A 19,085-nucleotide genomic window follows, 5' to 3' on the forward strand; every position below is an offset into this window, starting at 1 on the left:
GCCCCGGCGGCCCGCGCCTCCCGCGGGCAACTTTTCGGCCTTTCGGTGGCCTGTCACTCTCGCCGGCCGACGCGCCTCCCCCTGGGCTCGCGCGGCCGGAGCGCCCTCCCTCTCGGCGAGGACCTGCCCCGGCGCCGCTGGCTCCAGTGCCCGCTCGGCGCTCGCCCTGCCCGCGCCCCCCGCCGCCCGGCTGCCCCGCGCCTCGCTCGCAACCTGGCCCGGCCGCGCCCCGCGCCCTGAGCGCCGCGAGCCCCGGGCGGCCCCTGCAGCGGGGGGCGGGGAACGGAGGAGGGGACCCGCCGCTGGCTCCCGGCCGACCGTTCGCCAATGGTCCAGAGCGACCTGTCCAAGTCGCCTCCCACAGCAACGGCGGCGGTGGCGCAAGAGATCCCGATGGACCTGCCGGAGAACGCGGCTCCCGCGGGGGCGCTCGGAGCGGCCGCACAGGTAGCGAGAGCGCCGCGCCCGCCCCTTTCTTTGTGAGCCACCCGGGCGCCGAGCTCCGTCTCTCCCGGCGCCGCCTCTGCCCGGATCCCTCGCCCGGCCGCTCGCTCCGGCCTGGGTCTCCCCCTCCGCCGCCTCGTCCTCCCCCCGCGCGTGGCCACCCCCTTCTCCCCTGCGGGCGCCGGCGCCCCTGCCCCTCTCCGCCTCACCCCCCCTCCCCACCCCGGGCTCTTCTCCGGCTTCCATTTTCCTCGGCTTCCCCGAAGCCCGAGGGAGGGAAGGGGCGGGGGAGACCTCGGGGTCCTCGGAGGCTGCCGCGGCCAGCCCTCGTCGCCCCTTCCCGGGAGAGGCACATGGAGAGCCATGGAGCAGGCGAGCGGACTGGACCTGCTCAAGATCGTGAGTGCGGGGCGGGGGCCGGGAGGGGCTCGGCTTCCGCAGCTCCGCTCCGACGCCGACCCCGCCGGACCGGCTCTGAGCCGGGGTGGGAGTGGGGGGCGTGGGAGGGGACGCTCCGCCCCTGCCTCCCCCGTGACCCGCCTCGGCACCTGGGCGTTGCGCCGCGCGGCCGGCTCCGCTCCCCTCGTGCCCCTGGCCAAGGCTTGCCTGGACCCCTCGGCCCCTGCCGAAGAGAGCGCGGTGGGGACGCGAAAGTTTTTATTTTTCCCTTGGCCCTGAAATGTGAGCCGTCTCGGGGAGCTCCGGGACCACCTTCCCCTCCGACGAGTATTAGCGGTTTCTGGGGAGATTCCGGTTTGCTGCTCGTCGTGAAATAGGAGATGTCAGTTGCAGGCGCTGGGCACGGATAAGGTGGCTTTTACGGAAGGCTTTGGCAGGTACCGTTTGGATTACAGACGCCTCCAGTTCTCAGCGGTAAGGAGTCTCTCAACTTCTATCGTAGCAGGGAAACGACTTGAGACTCCTAACGGTGGGCTGCTTGGCGAGCCGCGGTGAAAAGGTCACGGTTACCTTTCAGGCATCACTTTTTGGAGAAGTGTGTCTTCTTTGCTTAGTGATATTGCCTTGTTGATTTCAAGCCTCCGTTTGCTAGACTGGAAATTGTAGAAAGATTAAGTAGCTTTATGTTTATGTAAAATTTCTAAATACATAATTTATATATTTGTATATGCTCGAGAGAGCGTGTTAGTCTTATTTACTGTAGTTGAGGGGGCAGGAGTGGGTCACAGTGATGATAAAATGTTTTGCTGCTTTGTTGTTTTGATAGGTGGTAGAAATTGACTGCTTTAGCTATTTTCATACTGTTAGTAATGTTGGTTCTGATGGCATGATCTTGGAGCTTTGTTGACCTTCCTTTTACCACTGGGAGTTAAGAGTGCAGACTTAAAACACATCATTCATTTTGGTTTGAGATGGAGGAAACATGTAGAAGGCAATCACTTGAATCATCAGAAATCCATGTCTTTCATACAGGAATTCCTTTCTTTCCTAGAGGTAAAACAGCTAGATTTTAGTCAGCCTCGGGCTGTTGTGCACAAGCCCAGTGGGGGCATGTAACTAACCACCTACATTTTCATCTAGCCTCTGCCAGAGGACATGAATTCTTACCAACCCCTGTCACGTTTGTTCTAGATTCCTGATTTTATCTAGATACTCACCAGGTTAGATGAGAGAGAGAGAAGTGTACTCAGGGGCCTCTGTTATTCTAGGATGAAAGTCTTGAACACTGATAGAGGAAAGGACTTTTAAACCCTCTTTTCTCTTTGATCTTCCTTCAAGGGTTTTTTGGGGTTTTGTTTTGTTTTGTTTTGAGTTTTTATTCTTATGATAAAAATAGAGTTCCTGAATTCCTGGAGATCAAAGTTAGGGCAAACAGAAAGCATGACTGCATTCAGATAAGAGATACTAATTTACTTTGTGATTTATGGAGTTAAACGTAAGGCAACAAGTATTTGTGATGCAGCTGCCGCCCGGAAATGATTCAGATACGAGAAGCCACACTTTCTGCCTTCAAAGAATGTACTTTCCAGTAGCTGCAAGGGTGACAAATGGATGACAGTCGTACAGCATGGGACGCTAAGAGAAGTACTGAATCTTAGATGGTTGCAGAGGAGTCGAGAACACAAGTACTCCCTTTGGAGTAATCTGTAAGGGTTTCATGCAAGAAGCGGCATTTGAGAAGGGATTTGAAGGATGGGTCAGATTTCAACAGATTTTCAGAGAGATGGTAAGGAGCTATTCAGGATGCCAAGTCACAGCAGTTAGAAGTCTGATACGTTTGTAATCCCTAGTTTGGGAAGAGCGTGGGCAGGTACAGATTGGGCATAATCAAGCAGAAGTCTGACAGTTCGTGGCAATTTGAGGCCACATCTTGGAGGCTTTGGAACCTGCAATGTATTGAAAAACAGAGAACCTTGGAAGGGGTTCAGGGAAGGAGCAGTATAAGAGCTCATGAGGAAGATTCTCCTGGGAATGTTCAGTAAGGTACTTTGGGGTCTTGGGAGTCTAGAGGTGGAGCTGCCAGAACGGAGATTGATGTAACAGTTTGGACAAGAGGTAATAAGGTCTAAACTGAAAAGAGAGAAAAGGTAATAGATAGGACAGAACTACAGATGGACACATTCCAGAGGCCCAGGGCACAGGAACTGCAAGTGATGGAATGAGAGAGGGAGGGAGGAATGCATATTAGAAGCAGGTAAGAGGTATAAATATTCAGCTGCATCAGCGTCCATCTCCTTGCTCTCTCTACCTTCCAAAAATGAAAGCAGTTTTCCTTGAATCGTGTTCATATCACAGCCATTATTTGGGGGAAACATTGCCTTGTTTATTTGAGATCTAATAACTCATGACATCACAGCGCAGTGAAAACTTGGCAAGGCATCTTTTCCATGTCTCTGGGCAGGCCAGGCCAGCAGTAAAACAGCCTGAGAAAAAAAGGCTGTCTCTGGAGCATCTCTCTGTTTCGGGACACCAAGTCATAGTAATTCTCCCGAGAAATGGAATTTTCATTTGCAAACAGTGTCTCTCAGCACTCATGGGTTTTAAGAATCCTTTCTCTTTCACCTCTGGAGTACATTGGGAGTCCTATATGAGCAAAGCAAAAGATGGACCTTCACAGACTGCCCATTGTTCTTTTTTATGTCAAAAATCCTGCCTAGGAAGGGGGCACCTTCATACACTCCAACTCCTTCCCCCCAGCACACGGTCATAAACAAAATAGATCTATTTCCTACACGAGAAGTGAGTGACAATCTAACTGCAAATTCCTGAAAGTTCAGATCTAAACAAATTGCATCCCTTTTTTAGGTAACCTGTTGGACAGTTTCAGGGCAAACTTGGACACAGTCTGCCTCCAGAGTCAAGGTGCTAACTGAACGCTGTCCCTCCAAAGCTCCAAATCTGTACTGTCCACCATGGTAGCCACTAGTCCCATGTGGCTTCTGAGCACTCGAAATGTGGCTAGTCTGAACTGAGATGTGCTGTAAATATAAAATACACATTTTAAAATACATAAAAATACAGGTAAAATAAGTACACAGATTACAGATCAACTAAAAATGCAGATAAAATAAAAATATAAAATACAGATTTCAGAGACTTCATAGGAAGCAAAGAACATTCTGCATGTCATTCGTACTGTTACATCAACTGTGCGTCGCAATGATAATATTTTTGATATATTAGTTTAAGTCAAATACACTATTATTACAATTCATTTGACCTGTTGCCTTTTACCTCTTTCACAGAGCTACTACAAAATTCCTCTTATGTATGTCACTTCTATTTCTATCGGACAACGTTAGTCTAAAGTACAGCCCTGGGAATTCTCCAGGGAGCTGGACAGATCTGGATGGAGGCTGGGTGGACGCAAAATCCGGGTGAAAGGAGCTGAGTCTAGCATGGCAGCAGAGGAGGGAAAGAGTGAGAAGGAGAGCGGTATCTCAGCACTTCAGGCCTTAAAGAGATGGTAACCAGCACCTGCCGTCGCACCTGGAGGTGAACAGGCAGTAAGCAGACGGCCTGTTTGCTTTGCTCCTGGCAGCAGCCTGAACTGTGGAGCCGGGCGGCGCTTTATCTGAAAAGGCGGCAGCCCTTCCCCCCAGGTCAATACCCCTTTCCAGAAACCTTGCCAGACACTTTCAGGTCCAATTCAGGCTTTGAGGTCTCTCAGCATAATGGACGTGGGTACTGGGCTTTATGTTTTGCCGCCCCCTTTTCTCCTGACCCCCATCGCTTGCCTCTTCAGGGGGATTTTGTTCTGGTGCTGCCCGGGAGAAATTTTAAAACCTGCTCGTCAGAATTTCTGAGTGCGTTTTAAAATGCGAGACATAATATCTGATGATTTGAGTGACTGGAGGTTGAGTTAGTCATGTGGTTTTATGTTCCCGATCTTTTTGTCTTTCCTTTTGCGTGAAGAATTAGTTTACCTGTTGCTCTACTTGATTGCATTGAATTATGCAGTCTGTAGCCTGGGTCCTTTCAAGAGAAGCTGAGCAAAATATGTTAACGCTGCGGGGGGTGGGTAGGGGGTGGCCCTCTTTGGTTCTGTGACCATGGGGACATGTCTCTGTCCTACCAAGAGTGTATGGCACACACGGACTTTCACAGTAACAGGGGGTTCCGGTTAATTATGACACCTTAATTAAGTGACTGGGTCTGTCTTAGAATTCTTTCCGGAACTGGCTGGAGGTATCGATTGTGAAGAAGGCAAGCTTGGCCCCTGGGCATCTCCCACCCTGGCCTCGTCCCCTCTCCCTTCTCTACCTGCAAGACCCCCTAAAGAGCGCTATTTATGCTGCTTCTTGAGTCCTTTCTGCTTTTCTGTAAACTGATCCACATAGAGAACTTGATTCTCCTCTTTCCAGGGAAAGAATGTCAGTGACTTCTCCCCTAGTGAAAGATCTGACAGCCTCATTCACACTAAACTGTTGACAAATGAGGACATTTCATGTCTGATTCCTCTCCATTTACTTTCGGCTTCCTTCGCTTCCGACTCTAAAATGAGGAAAGTCTGCAGTTCGAAGGGATAAATATCAATGAATGCTGACCAAGAGGGATAGAAATTAATTTCAGGCATCAACATTATGCTCACGGGGAGCAATTCGTAGGTAGAACTGTCACCTTATTCATCAATCACAGAAGCGACATTTTTAAAGCTGCCCCCAGGGGCCGCCAAGCCAACTTTGTGTGCAAGGCTGGGCTGAAGTCTCCACTTAACGGGCAACTTCTGTAATTAACTGTTACCGTCTACTTCAGTCATACAGAAATTAGATTTCAACTCCCTGTGGAAGTGTGACCATTTATTTGCTGATTTTTAAGATTACAGTCCGATTTGAAAAGTATTTAGTATCAAAGAAGACAGTCATTCACATGAAACTGATATTAACATCAGGATGAATGGTGGAGGTCTTTTTAATAAGTCATTTATATGTTTGTGGCAATTTCTTAAATTTCTTTCTAGTTTCTGAAATCTTACTTAATTTGGCTGATGTTTTAGGAGAAGTAAAGGAATTCAAACGTATGGTTTTCTTTTTTCCTATTTGCTGTGGTGACTTCACTGGTTTTTTATTAAGCTGTATATAACCAAGAGGCAATTGAGTGGGAATTAGTGACTTTTCAGACGGTGTTCCATAAGGATGTAGGGGTCTGCATATGTCATGGAGAGTATTATGGGTTACACTTAGCCCTCTGGACATACCCCCTGTCTCTTCTTCCTTTTACTTCCTGAAACTCTGGCTCTAATTATTAATTGTTTCATATATCAGATGTTTATATACTTAGTGTTGTTAAAAAAATTTTTTAGAAACCCCAGTAGTCGTAAAAGTAGCTGCATTTGAAGTAGCCAATTAAGAAAACTATACTTCTTTTCCACATTTAGGCAACTAAATATTTGAATACTTAATCTTTCCTGTCTTTTATTATTTGGGTGAGGGTTGGCCTTCACTTTTTTTTTTTTTTTAATTCCTTCGTATGAAACACTCTGGTCCTTATTTTCCAGAATTTTGAATAACTAATACACAAGTCATTTTAGTCAAATGGACTTAATTTTAAATATGCATGGAATTAAAGGCAACTTCATTTGGTAATGGTGGTGTAAATTTTCACCAACCTTTTTTAAAGTACATAAAAATGGACTATTAACTTTGCAAAAGTTGCTTTAACTTTGCTTCTTCTTGATCCTGGATATTGTTATAAAAAGTAACTAGTCATTGAGGTGTCATTTGACAGGTAAATTTTTTTAAAAAAGGAGATTATAAGAGAGAAATTACTGCTGAAATTAGTAAATAGAATAGAGGTGTAATTAAGCATATCTATTTTGGTTTTAAGTAAGTATATATAATGAATAAGAATTTGCTTTAACACCGTTAAGCAGAAACACTTTGAATAAATCATCCCTCCTGCATTTCAGTGATTGAAGAACAAGATATTTTTTCTCAAAACTATCACCAGTTTGTGTACAATTCAGTATGCCATCATTTTTTCTGTTTCTTAGTACGGGTGAAACCTGTTTCTTAGTACAGTTGAAACCTGTATTAATCCAATGTAGACACATTGCATTGGTAGCTAAGTATACCTGAAACAATGTTTGTGAACAGTGTTCCCAGGGGCCTGGAAAAATTAAAGTGACTTTTTAAATGTGTCTCATTTTTCTGCAGAGAACTGCAGCCTCCCCTGGGACTGGCTGTCTTAAATATTGTGTGGTTCTCACAGTGCCTGCCGGGCAATGTCAGCAGCCAGGAAAAAGTGTATACTCCAAAGCAGCTGAATAGTAAAAACATACTTATCATTAAAAATCCGAAATAAATGATAATGATGGAATTTCAAAGAAGCTTTTTCCATCCATGTCCAAGTGATGCTGGAAGGACACGGGGATATTGGGATGAGAGAATATTTCGTCTTTGTTCTCAAAAATAATTTATGCTCCGAATGAAGATACATAGTGTATTTGACACAGATTTGCCCTCACCTTCCCCCAAGGAAACATGTTAGGCCTTGAAAATGCTTTCAAGGTAATAAGTATTTTTCCATATGGGATAATATAAAAAAAGTTTCTTTTAATTTTAAGGAAACTTTCAGACTTTAAACGTTGTAGGCCTTGGAAGACACATTTGTCTAAACCTTTCTGTAAAAATTGGAAAAGGAAGAACATTGTTGAAAGAATGTTATTTTTCAACAGTTTACGGAATAATGTTTACAGAAGTAAGAAGAATATGCTGTTACGTGAAGAGAACCTTGTATTATGAAAGCCCAGCCTAGATTGTCTTTCCTTTTATGAAGCCGAGTTAATTAAATGCCATGGAAACACATTTGTATTATATAAATCCCTTCGATACTTGGAAGAGAACAAACATATTTAAGACAAATTTTTGCTTTAAAATTATACCACCCCTCTCACTGAGTGCAAATTCATCTAAATTGCTCACAACACAAATGTCTGTAAGAGATTTCGGCTTGTCTAAGTGCTACGTATATTATGGTTTATAAGATGTTTCCATTTTAATGAAAACCATATGAGTGTATAAAATATAACAAAAGTCTCATTTGTAAAACCTGGACATGGTGCTTTTCAAAAAAGCAAACTTGTAAATTCTGATCATCTAATGAAGTCTCTGTGGGCCTCATCCCTCTAAACACGTTATACATTTTAGCCCAGTTTTTCTCCACTCTTCTCACTCTTATGTGGGTATCACTTTTTAAAATATTATTTTGAGTCCTTACCGTTGTGCTAGGTCTTATACTAAATGCTATAAATACATTCCTTCATTTAATACCTAAAACGACCTTGGGAGGCAAGCCTTAATATCCCCATTTTTTTTTTTTTTTTTTTTTTGCGGTACGCGGGCCTCTCACTGCTGTGGCCTCTCCCGTTGCGGAGCACAGGCTCCGGACGCGCAGGCTCAGCGGCCATGGCTCACGGGCCCAGCCGCTCCACGGCATGTGGGATCCTCCCGGACCGGGGCACGAACCCGTGTCCCCTGCATCGGCAGGCGGACTCTCAACCACTGCGCCACCAGGGAAGCCCAATATCCCCATTTTTAAGGTCAGCTATAGTAGGATTCCTGCCTGTGTATATTTATCTGGAAAGCTCAGTGTTGAGCTATTTTTCACTTATATTTTAATGTGTAATTTTCTCAATAACTTTATCCATGTCTAGAATTAACCGTAGATGAATGCATAGTTTAGTCTTAGTGCTGCTGTCAGTGTAAGCTGTAGGTATATTAGAAGAAGCAAGTTCATTTGTAGATGTTTGTGCTTGGCCCTAACCTATTACTGAGACAAATTGTCTTACCTTTAACATCCTGTTCTTAAATGCTATCTTCTTCTTATTGTTATTACTATTCCATAAAATTTATTTTTTTGCCTTCTCAGCAAAATAATTAAGTGGTTAAAAAGCAAGTTTTTTAGATAAACAACAGGGTCCTACTGTCTAGCACAGGGAACTACGTTCAATATCCTCTGATAAACCATCACGGAAAAGAATATGAAAAAGAATATGTATGTGTATAATTGAGTCACTTTCCTGTACAGCAGAAATGAACACAATGTTGTAAATCGACTGTACTTCAATAAAATTAAAAAAAAATAAACTGTGCTGAAAACCATGCTTTTCCAGAGCAGTTCCTCAGAGCTATCTGAGAGGCTGTCTTTCAGGCTATAGTCCTCGGTTTGACTCAAATAAAACTCTTTTCTACTCCTATTAATAATAATTTTAAAAAACCCCCACCATCTTTTCACTTCATATTCAAACATTACAACAATGGGCCAGAAAACTGTACAAAGTAGTTTAATTTTGTATAATTCACTACCACTTCTATAGCTGTTTCAACATCTCTCAAAACATTCTCTAGATCCATCCAATAATGTGAAGAATTGGCACCGGGCTTCATTCATATTCCATCTAGATCAATCTATCTATCTGTCTATCTATCTATCTATCAACTATCTAATCTATCTATCCATCTATCTATCATCTATCTCAACTATCTAACCTATCTATCAACTATCTAATCTATCTACCTATGTAAAGGTAATGAGAATTCATACTGTAAAATATTCCTCAGCTACCATGTGCAAGGACCACCCCAGTATAGGAATACCTGTGGAATTACAAATTAAGACATGAAAAGAAGCAAAAACTGGCTGTTGAGTGCCACTGGGAACAGTACTTCATTAGGCACGAACCTCCTGCCTTCCTGCTCTCTGAAGGGTTCTGACCAGTTACTCTCCTCTCGCAGTACAACTGCCACAGTCCCTCCTGCACAGAAATGCTTATTTTTTTAATGCCTTATCTTTAGTGGCCTTTGCCTCTTAACCACAGATATGCTAACAGAGAGCATAAATTGTTTTAATTTACCAGTTCTGAATTGCTTTTTCCAGAAACCTCTCCTCCCTATCAACTCACTGATTTGAAATAAATATTTGTGATTCCACCAATAACTTGTAAAAAATTTTGTTTTTTTGAAGTATAGTTGACTTACAGTGTTGCATTAATTTCCAGTCTACAGCAAAGTGACTCAGTTAGACATATATATATACATTCGTTTTCATATTCTTTTCCATTATGGTTTATCCCAGGAGATTGGATATAGTTCCCTGTGCTCTACAGTAGGACCTTGTTGTTGATCCATCCTACATATAATAGTTGGCATCTGCTCATCCCAAACTTCCACTCCATCCCTCCCCCACCTCTCTCACCCCCCACAACCACAAGTCTGTTCTCTATGTCTGTGAGTCTGTTTCTGTTTCATAGATAAGTTCATTGTGTCATATTGTAGATTCCACATATAAGTGATATCGTATGGTCACCCATCACTTCATAATCATGCCCATATGATGACAATCCATTCTTTGTCTTGATCTAGAACATTGTCTAGAGCTAGGTCTAGATTCCTGTGTGAGAGTCTAATAATAATCTCATTGGTCGTTTTGTCTTCTTTTTTGTAGTCATATGGAAAAGGAGCCAGAAGGAAAAACAGATTGAAAGGATCCGACGGGAGCACTTCTTCTGACACTACCTCAAATAGTTTCGTTCGTCAGGTAAGGGTGCTCTTCCGTTCATGGTTTGGAGAAGTCTGTGAAAATGAATGCACTTTTGGTTTTTTTAGAGGTGGTCTTACGGCGTCATCCCTGTGATGTATGTAGTATTATTGTGCTTGCTTTTAGTTGAAGTGAAAGTTGTGCCCTTGATTGTTGTCCTAATTAATATATTTAAATTTTAAGTGAGACCTTATGTGTCATAATTACGCTCTCCCGGCAAGTTGGGGAAGGAGAATCGCAAACTTCATTACAAAGGATTTCTTCAGAACGGCATGAATGAACCCCAGGAGAAATGATTCCAGGCTTGGGGGGGTTTGCGGGGGGTGGGGGTAGGGAGACAGGCGGTGGGCATCCGTACCACACCAGCTGTAAAGTTGAGATACTGGTCTTCCTCCAGCTGGAGTTTTCTTCTTCCCACCTGGGGCTTGAATTGTAAAAGAGAAGATTGGCTCCGCCCTTGAAACGGTGGAGGCTACTAAGGTCAAGTAGAGCACATGGTATCTTGGAGGCATAACTGAAACTGCTTTGTAGACAGAGCCTTCATCTTAGTTAAGGTGGATTCCTGCCCAGGAGTTTGGAGCTGCCCCCTAGGCTGTGTCAGGATCCCTGACGTGGAAACGCTCTCAGCCATGGTTACAGAAAGGACTTTCATTCCCAGAGAAGAGTAGAGGCAGCCAGATCTCTGAGGAGAACAGGTTACAGGTGAGGCTAGAGTCTCATCAGGTGTAGGTGTGCAGTATCTTCATCTGATGCTTCTGGGTGGAGAGGAAATGGGGGAGGAGCGTGCTAGAGAGAGCCTGCTTTCGTGGCTGAAGGACCTCCCCTTCCTGGCTAGCAGGCGCATACATCAGCTCTGGTCTGCGAGCGCTGGCTCCGCAGGACGCTGGCTGGCAGCTGCGAGTGCGGCTCCCTCTCTGCTGGAAAGGAAGCCATTTTCCGCGCTGCTTTGGGCGTCCTTTCCCCTCGTCTCTCCCCCCAGTTAGTGAGCAGCAGTTCAGCCCAAACGTGTCGACCTGTGGCATCCGCGAGGCTTTTGCCCTTGGCTTGTGGCTGCCTCCTTCCACTTTGCCAACACAGACAAACGATGCTCCGTCTCCGGCCATCCATCCCGTCCTCGCAACATCAAGGGCGCCGACGGTAAGTCTGAGTAACTTACAGGAAAAACTCTGGTTGTGGTCTCCGCTCGTTGGGATTGTGTCGGTTGTGGGAAGGTGGAAAAAGACAGCTGGTTAAGAAGGAGAGGAACTTCTGTGTGGCTAAGAGACATTTGGAAAGAGAAAGGAAGGTGAAGCCACGTGAGGGCCCACGCTGGAGCCATGTTCTGATGGTGGCAGAGAAGCCGGGAGGGGTGCGAGGGGCACGGAAGGTGCGTGCGTGGGCCTGATCTTGTCGTGGGCAGAGTTCAGGCATCAGGGTCCTGGGTCTGAGTGAAGAGCCTTGAGAGATAGTGACTTAGCTTAGGTGAGCCTCTTAAAGGAAGGTCGCTCGAGGCCTTTCCCGTTTCAAGCCTCCATATTTATTCTGCCTCTGGGCCCCGGAGATTGACCCTGGGGAGTAATCATCTCAGGGCTGCACGCTGGAGTACCTGAAGCAGAAACCAATAAGCTTTTTAGGACCCAGAGAGAGTTCAGCAAAGCCACACAAAATGAGAGGCAGCTGGTTGAAACTTCGTGGAAAGAAAAACCGCCGTGTTTCAAGTGAGCAAGATATTGTGATAGAAATAAATTAGGGCTCCTTGAGCTCTGTAAAAATGTCTTTTAAAGGCATTCGTCGGGTACCATTTTCCAATTGTCTTGTTGGCTGTGAATTGCCCTGTCCTGGAGTTTTGATAACTTAATCCGGAAGGTTAGGAGGGGTTGCTACACTGGGTATGGTAACTGGAATTGGTTTTTCCTTGTGATAATTTCCTTCTGACTTTGTGTTCTTGGTGACGTATGAGATTCTGTGTGTGAAACACAGTTGTAAATGATAAAGGGAGCTACGAAACGGCTTACTATCAATTTAGATATATATTGCCATGTTTTGGCATGTCAGAGGACTGAAAAAAATCTATCCTAAAAGTCTGTCTCGTTGAAATAAAGGTCCAGCTCCTTGAAACAAAGACCCAGCTCCTTGAACCTCAGTATAATGAGGTGCTTGCTGTGGCCTGGATTTGGGGTTCTAATTATACAGGCATCATGAACCCTGAACTGCCAGCTTGTTTCTATCACAGAAGGAAAACCAGAGTCTTTGGCAAGAATGCTGAGTCAAACATGGTATTTTTCCTTTGGTAATTTAATCTCTATTCTGTTAGAACCACATTCATATTTTGCTACCATTTGAATAATAAGCAAAAGCTACTATGGCATAGCTAAATATTTAATAGATTACGGTTTCATCAGAGGATCTGCAGAAATGCGGGGTAGGTAGTAACAATAAGTATATGTTAGATTAAATCATTTGAAAGCACTCCTTTTGAACGTTTTTTTACCATCAGTAATTAATTGTTTTGTTAAGCAGGTGACATGCATCTGTATATATTACTTGTCTGTGGCTAGGGCATGTGTGTAATTGGCATTGGAATGGTGTTTGGTCCATATCGCTGGGTTCTATTTGAAAATATAATTAGATTTTATTCCTGCCCTTGAATTAAAAATACTTTCCATATACTGCTGAAAATCTTAGACTTACATTTTCACAAACTGTATATTATTAAGACTTTTTAAAACTTGGTCCTCTTAGGTGGTCTTAATAATAATGAGATTTAAATATTTTAGAGGTTGAAAATGTGAACAGTTTACATAAAGAGAAGGAATTTTAATTTTTTTAATAACTGAGAGAGTTTGTTATAGATCGCATTGGGGACCCTTCCCAAATCCATATGTTGAAGCCCTAACCCCCAATGTGACTGTACTTGGAGATGGGGTCTTTAAAGAGGTAGTTAAGCTTAAATGAGGTCATAAGAATGGGGCCCTAATCTCGTAGAACCTAATCTCGTAGAACCAGTAGTTAAGCTTAAATGAGGTCATAAGAATGGGGCCCTAATCTCGTAGAACCAGTGTCCCCACAAAGAAGAGACACCAAGAATGTGCACACACACAAAAATAGGCCGTGGAGAGGATAGGGGGGAGAAGATAGCTGACCCCAAGCCAAGGAGAGAGGTCTCACCAGGAACCAACCCTGCCAGCACCATGGCCTTGGACTTCAAGCCTCCAGACTGTGAGAAAATATATTTCTGTTGTTCTGTTACAGCAACCCTAGTAAACTAATACAGATATGTACACAATTGGGCTTGGCAATAGGCCAATTTTTTTAACTTTTAAAATATTCTTGGGAATTCCCTGGTGGTCCAGTGGTTAGGACTCCACACTTTAACTGCCAAGGGCCAGGGTTCAGTCCCTGGTTGTGGAACTAAGGTCCCACAAGCTGTGGGATCCACAAACAAATAAACATTCTTATTGCTATATAACATATATGCTGAAAGATGCACAAAGTATAAAGTGTTCAGTCTGATGAGATTTCACAAAGTAAACACTGCTATATAACCAACAGCCAGGTCAAGAAATAGGTATTACCAGCACCGAGGTGCCCCCTCTGACCCTTGCCAATCATTACTCCCTCCTTCCTCCCTAAAGGTAACCAACCACTATCCCTACTTCTGAGACCATAAATTCACTTGGCCTGTTATGCAGATTTTATAGAAATGGAATCATTTTATGTCTGAATTCTCTCACTCAACCTTACCATTGTTATATTCATCTATGTTGTATGTTTCAGTAACTGGTTCGTTTTCTCTGCTGGACAGCCTTCCATTGGGTGAACATACGACAACTGATTTATCCCCCTACTGTTGCTAGACATTGAGTTGTTTCCAGTTGGGTTGATTGAGAGGCATGCTGTGACATGCATTCTTGTATCTACCTGTGGTCTACATATGATTGCATTTTCTGTTCAGTGAATAGAGTGGAACGCTGGGTCGTGTGTTCAAGTCAAGTAAACCCTGCAGAACACTTTTCCAAAGTTGTGAACTAGTGTTTACTCCCTCAAGCAGTGGAGAACAGTTTCAGTTGTTTCACAGCTTTGCCCACACTTGGTATTGTTGATGGTTTTTCATTTCAGTTGTTCTTATGACAGTGTAGTCATAACTTATTGTGGTATTAATATCCATTTCCCTGGTAACTAAACTACAGTTTACCTGTGGCTGGATCTAGGGAGCATTGTGTGATATATAATATATATATTAATGAGTGTATATATATTATATAAAATATATAATATATATGTAAGTTTAGACTCTGAAAGATCTTAGGATATGAAAGTGTTTTATTACTCTCTATGGTAAATAGCCCATTAGTCATTGTAATTTTGCCTATGGCTATTTGTTGGAAAATTATAACTATAGGTTGGAATATGTTGGAACATACTGAATCCATTAGAACATGAGCATGAGTGAAGGCTACAAGTAAAAAAGTAAAAGGCATGGTTTTATTTTTTTCCAAACTTTTAGCTGTGTATTTCTAGCCATCATGTGTTTGTGTCTCTCTAACTAATTCTTTCAGAAGATTCATTAGTCTTAAGGAAAGATTGCTTATAGATACGTTTCTGCTTTAGGCCCTCAAGCAGGACAACAGCTGCTGTAAAAGAACTTTTGTACTCTAGATCAAGGTTCCATTTTGGTAGTTGACCAGATCACTGTAAGCTAACCAAATAACCCATCTTCTGGTTCTTCACATCATCAGCCTACTTGAAGTCAGTGATATTTCAAAGATGGGGATGAGAGGATGCCTTCCCTCATGAGCTTAGTTAATTTCCCCCAGGATGACTGGAGCTCAGGGGGAGGGGCTGAGCCCTGATCAGTAAGTGTTGCATCATGGCCACGGTCCACGGGGATTGTTGGCTGCGTGTGGCAGATATTCATGGGGCTTCCCACGGGTGGACTGTGGGAAACCAGGTTGCTGTTGGTTCTACTCTACATAAGGTTGTTGCGAAGTCACAGCCTAGCTCACCTTGTATATCCAATACTTCAAAGACAGAACTTATCTTTGGAAGCTGCAAGGAGGAGCATAAATGAGAAAGAAAGTTCATTGTGGTTTATCTGTTTGCTTTTTAAGTCTCTTTCCTTTATGTTGCGCTTAAAATGTCACCTAGATGCAATACAGGTTCACTACATACTGAACTTAGAATTTCCATAGTTCTTTTTTATGTAAATTATGATGTTAGGAGATTTATTTCAAAGGTTTTTCTTCAAGAAGCAGCGTAGTGATAAGGGCCTGGACGCTGAAGCCAGTCTACCTGAGTCTGGATTCTGCCTCTGCCGTTTGTTTCTTAGTTGGCTCTTGGACAAGTGACGTAATCTGTCTGTACCTCCATCTCAGCAGCATCATCTGCGAAATAGGGGCCACCTCAAAAGTCGTAAGGATTACATGAGTTAAAACTTGTAAATTGCTTAGAATGGTACCCGCTACCTAGTTAATACTATTTAAGAGTGTGTTATTCTTACTTATAAATATTATTACCTATTTAGAACATTAGTTAAAACCTGAATAAGAAGTAGACCATGGCAGAGGAAGTAACAATAATGGTTATTGGCTGTTATGGTTATTTGCTGTATCTTCTGTCTGTGGCTCCATTTTACAGATGAGACCATTAAGACAGAGAGCAGTAACTTGTCCACAGTCACACAACAAGTAAAGTTGGAGTCAGAATTTGAATCCAGGGGGCTGACTAGATCCTTGCTGTCCTGGGTTATGCTGTACTCCTTTGTAACAAATGCCATGAATAAATGAAAATCAATTTCACATGTTTAGTTCTTTCAGCTAAGAAAGACTTGGAGAAGGACTCCTACCAGTGTTTTTAGGACAAACACAAAGTTATTCTTTTAACTTCCTTCCTTGTAGGAAGGTGAGGATGTCTCTAGTGCTGACAGTTTTCCCTAGCATTGTGATTTTAAAAAGAAACCATTAAGTATCAGTTCTTTACTTCTTTCCTCAGAAGTTGCTCAGATTCCCACTTGGTGTCACCATTTTAGCAGACTCTGTCATTGTCATTGGTCCTGAGAAGTAGAGAAGTATAATTGGAAGAGTGTTTATTTTTTCCTTTCTCCCGTGAAAGTCAAAGAAACACAAACTTTTTGGAATTGTGAAAGTCCTTTTTTTCTTTTTTTTTCAATAAACTTGGATGTGAACTCAAGTCTGCATCACCTGCAGTGTCACACTGGTTGGTTTCGAGGTTTGACTGATTGCTGTTGTTGGCCCGTGAATCTGGGTAAAGCTAGACATGTATATACAGCGCCTGGGTTTAACATCAGACCCCTTTAGAAATGATCTTTTGGTTCATTAGGGCTTGCGCTTTGTAAATAGGCACTTTAATTTTAATGTATTGAGGGGTGGAAAGTGTTAAACATGACTTATAGGCACCGTAATTGGAATTAATGAAGATTCTTGTTCAAATTGTTCGTGTCCTAAAAGGTATTTAATACATCAAGCTGTGGTTATCTTGGATTTATTATTAAGACATAAAGATATCTAGGCTGTCTTTGATTGTAGTATAAATTGTTTGTAGTCTTTGGCCCTGTACTGTGAATAGATCTATCAATAAGAGGACTTCATTTCTCCTAATAATAAACCTGGAAAGGCTACAGTTCTTAAAATCCTTTGCATTTCAGACCCGGCGTAAATTTCTAGTTGATGAAGATAATTCAGTTTTCATAGAATTTAACTCTTCCCCCCAACTTCATCCAAAGAAAGGGGAAAAAAAAACCCTGAGATTTGTTGTCAGACACGGAGAAGGAGAGAGAAGAGGTGAACTAGATGTTTATTTTCACACCGGTACCTAAGCAAGTAAATTAATTTACTGGAAGAAAACAGGAGGCTAGGAGTAGCAAGGCCCACCTGGCACTGAAGGATAGAACATTTGTGCTGTTCTTTTCAGGAGATTGTGCAAGAACTGCTAACTGTATAAATGCTTTGATCCTGCCAAGGTCAGGGAAACTATGTACATCTGCAAAGAAGAGCTGGTCATCAAAGTTAAAGCAGCTTGTGGGGTGCGGTGAGGGCAGTGTTAGTAACTGCTCTTCAGTCCCGTCACTTCTCTCTTCTATCCTCCTCTCCTCTCCTCTCTCTTTTTTTTTATTTCTTCATTTCCTTAAAGAAGTGTTCTCCCTGGCTACATTTATGTACCTGGCAGTATTCCTAAAACGAACAACGAATGCTAAGGGGATGACTGCCAGTTTGCTTTATTTCGATGATCCCACAGCCCGGCAGCTTCCATTCAGTGTTCAGGGTACCCCGTGATCTGAGCTGTCTTCTGTGCTCTGCTGAGTGTAGCCAGGACTCACCAACTGTCTCCACGGATAATTCTGATAGGTCACCCAGTGGTACCAACTGGAGGCCTTTGTGCCAAACGTGGAGCCTTAGAAATCAACAACTCTTCTTGGACTTTGCAAGCACCATTATTTTGGTGGGGCTCACGGGGAAGAACTCTGCAACTGATCTGGGATTTTGCTCACCAATTTATGTTGCGATTGTCAGGAAGTAATCCTGTCGCGTCTAAGGGCTTCCAGGATACAAATCGGAATGACAAAATGGAATGAACCAAATATTTCACAGAAGGTTGCACGACACTTTTCAGAACATGGTATTCTAAACACATTCCATTGCTTTCCAGTACCATGTTCTTGGGGCTGCCTTTTTGGACCTTTTCTTCGTTCAGATTGGCTTTAAATACAGATGATTAATAACAGAGACACACGGTCTATTTTTTAGTTTTGTTTTGCAAAAGACAGATTAAACTGTGATAATGATTACAGACTCCAGGCCTGCATAGACTGATATGTTTAAGGTTGGATAAATCTTTCAGCCCTTAAATACTGGCTTGTTGCCGTGTTAGGCTGTATTCGTCACAAACACAACTATAAATAATAATGCAGTAGATTTATTGCCACTGTGATTTCCTGTAAATGTCTTTCTATCTTATTAGGCATTCATTTAGATTTTGTGAATGGCAGAATCTGTTCTGAGTCCTCTGAAGAACTCTTCTTAAATATATTAGTATAAAAATATCGAGGTCTTCAAAAAGCCCATTGTTGTTTCCATGGTGTAGGCCTTTGTTACTGAGAATGTTTTACTTTTTTCTTTTAGTTGACATAAGTACTTTACAAAGTATTTTTTAAAAGTCCTATTTTGTACTTCACCATATCATGAGCTTTTAACATGTCTTTTTCAACACAATTTTTGTAGGAGAACAAGGGCATGGTTATATACCAACCTTCCTCATTTTCAGATTGTTTTCATGTATTTGGAACACCTACCCTGTATAAACTAGTTTTGATTAGGTTTCCTCATTATTAAAATAATTTTGGAGGTTGATGCATTTTTTGTGTTTGCCTACCTTTTTTCCACTGAGATCAAAAAATATCACTTTACAACCCAGAATCATTTCTGTAGGTGTTTTTAGTTTTTAGACTCTCAGGTATATTTCAAATTATAATATACTTTCCACTTATGCCCCATTTTCTTCCATTATGATTCATCTTCTGCTTGGCCAATCCATGCAAAGTCCTAGCTAAATTAGCCCCACTAAATTCACTGAAAACGTACAGGTGATCTAGTATGGAGTAATTAGGGTGGCTAAGAAAATGGGGTTCCATTAAACAGTGAACTTTCAGT

General features: G+C 42.8%; 1 protein-coding gene across 4 annotated transcripts in view; it reads left to right on the forward strand.

Moving 5' to 3' along the window:
• The first annotated feature begins 327 nt into the window (after positions 1-327).
• Positions 328-19,085, forward strand: part of CACNB2 (calcium voltage-gated channel auxiliary subunit beta 2) — a 411,830-nt gene continuing 393,072 nt past the window's right edge. For 2 of the 4 annotated variants that reach the window (XM_060095498.1, XM_060095500.1), the window contains exons 1-2: positions 328-447; positions 10,348-10,440. In XM_060095498.1, coding sequence (XP_059951481.1) covers positions 328-447; positions 10,348-10,440 — 213 coding nt within the window. Of the gene's footprint in view, positions 448-807; positions 844-10,347; positions 10,441-19,085 lie in introns of those variants that run through there. The other 2 variants (XM_060095499.1, XM_060095502.1) reach the window with 1 other exon arrangement.

The sequence above is a fragment of the Mesoplodon densirostris genome, chromosome 4, assembly GCF_025265405.1.
Source record: "Mesoplodon densirostris isolate mMesDen1 chromosome 4, mMesDen1 primary haplotype, whole genome shotgun sequence".
NCBI lineage: Eukaryota > Metazoa > Chordata > Mammalia > Artiodactyla > Ziphiidae > Mesoplodon > Mesoplodon densirostris.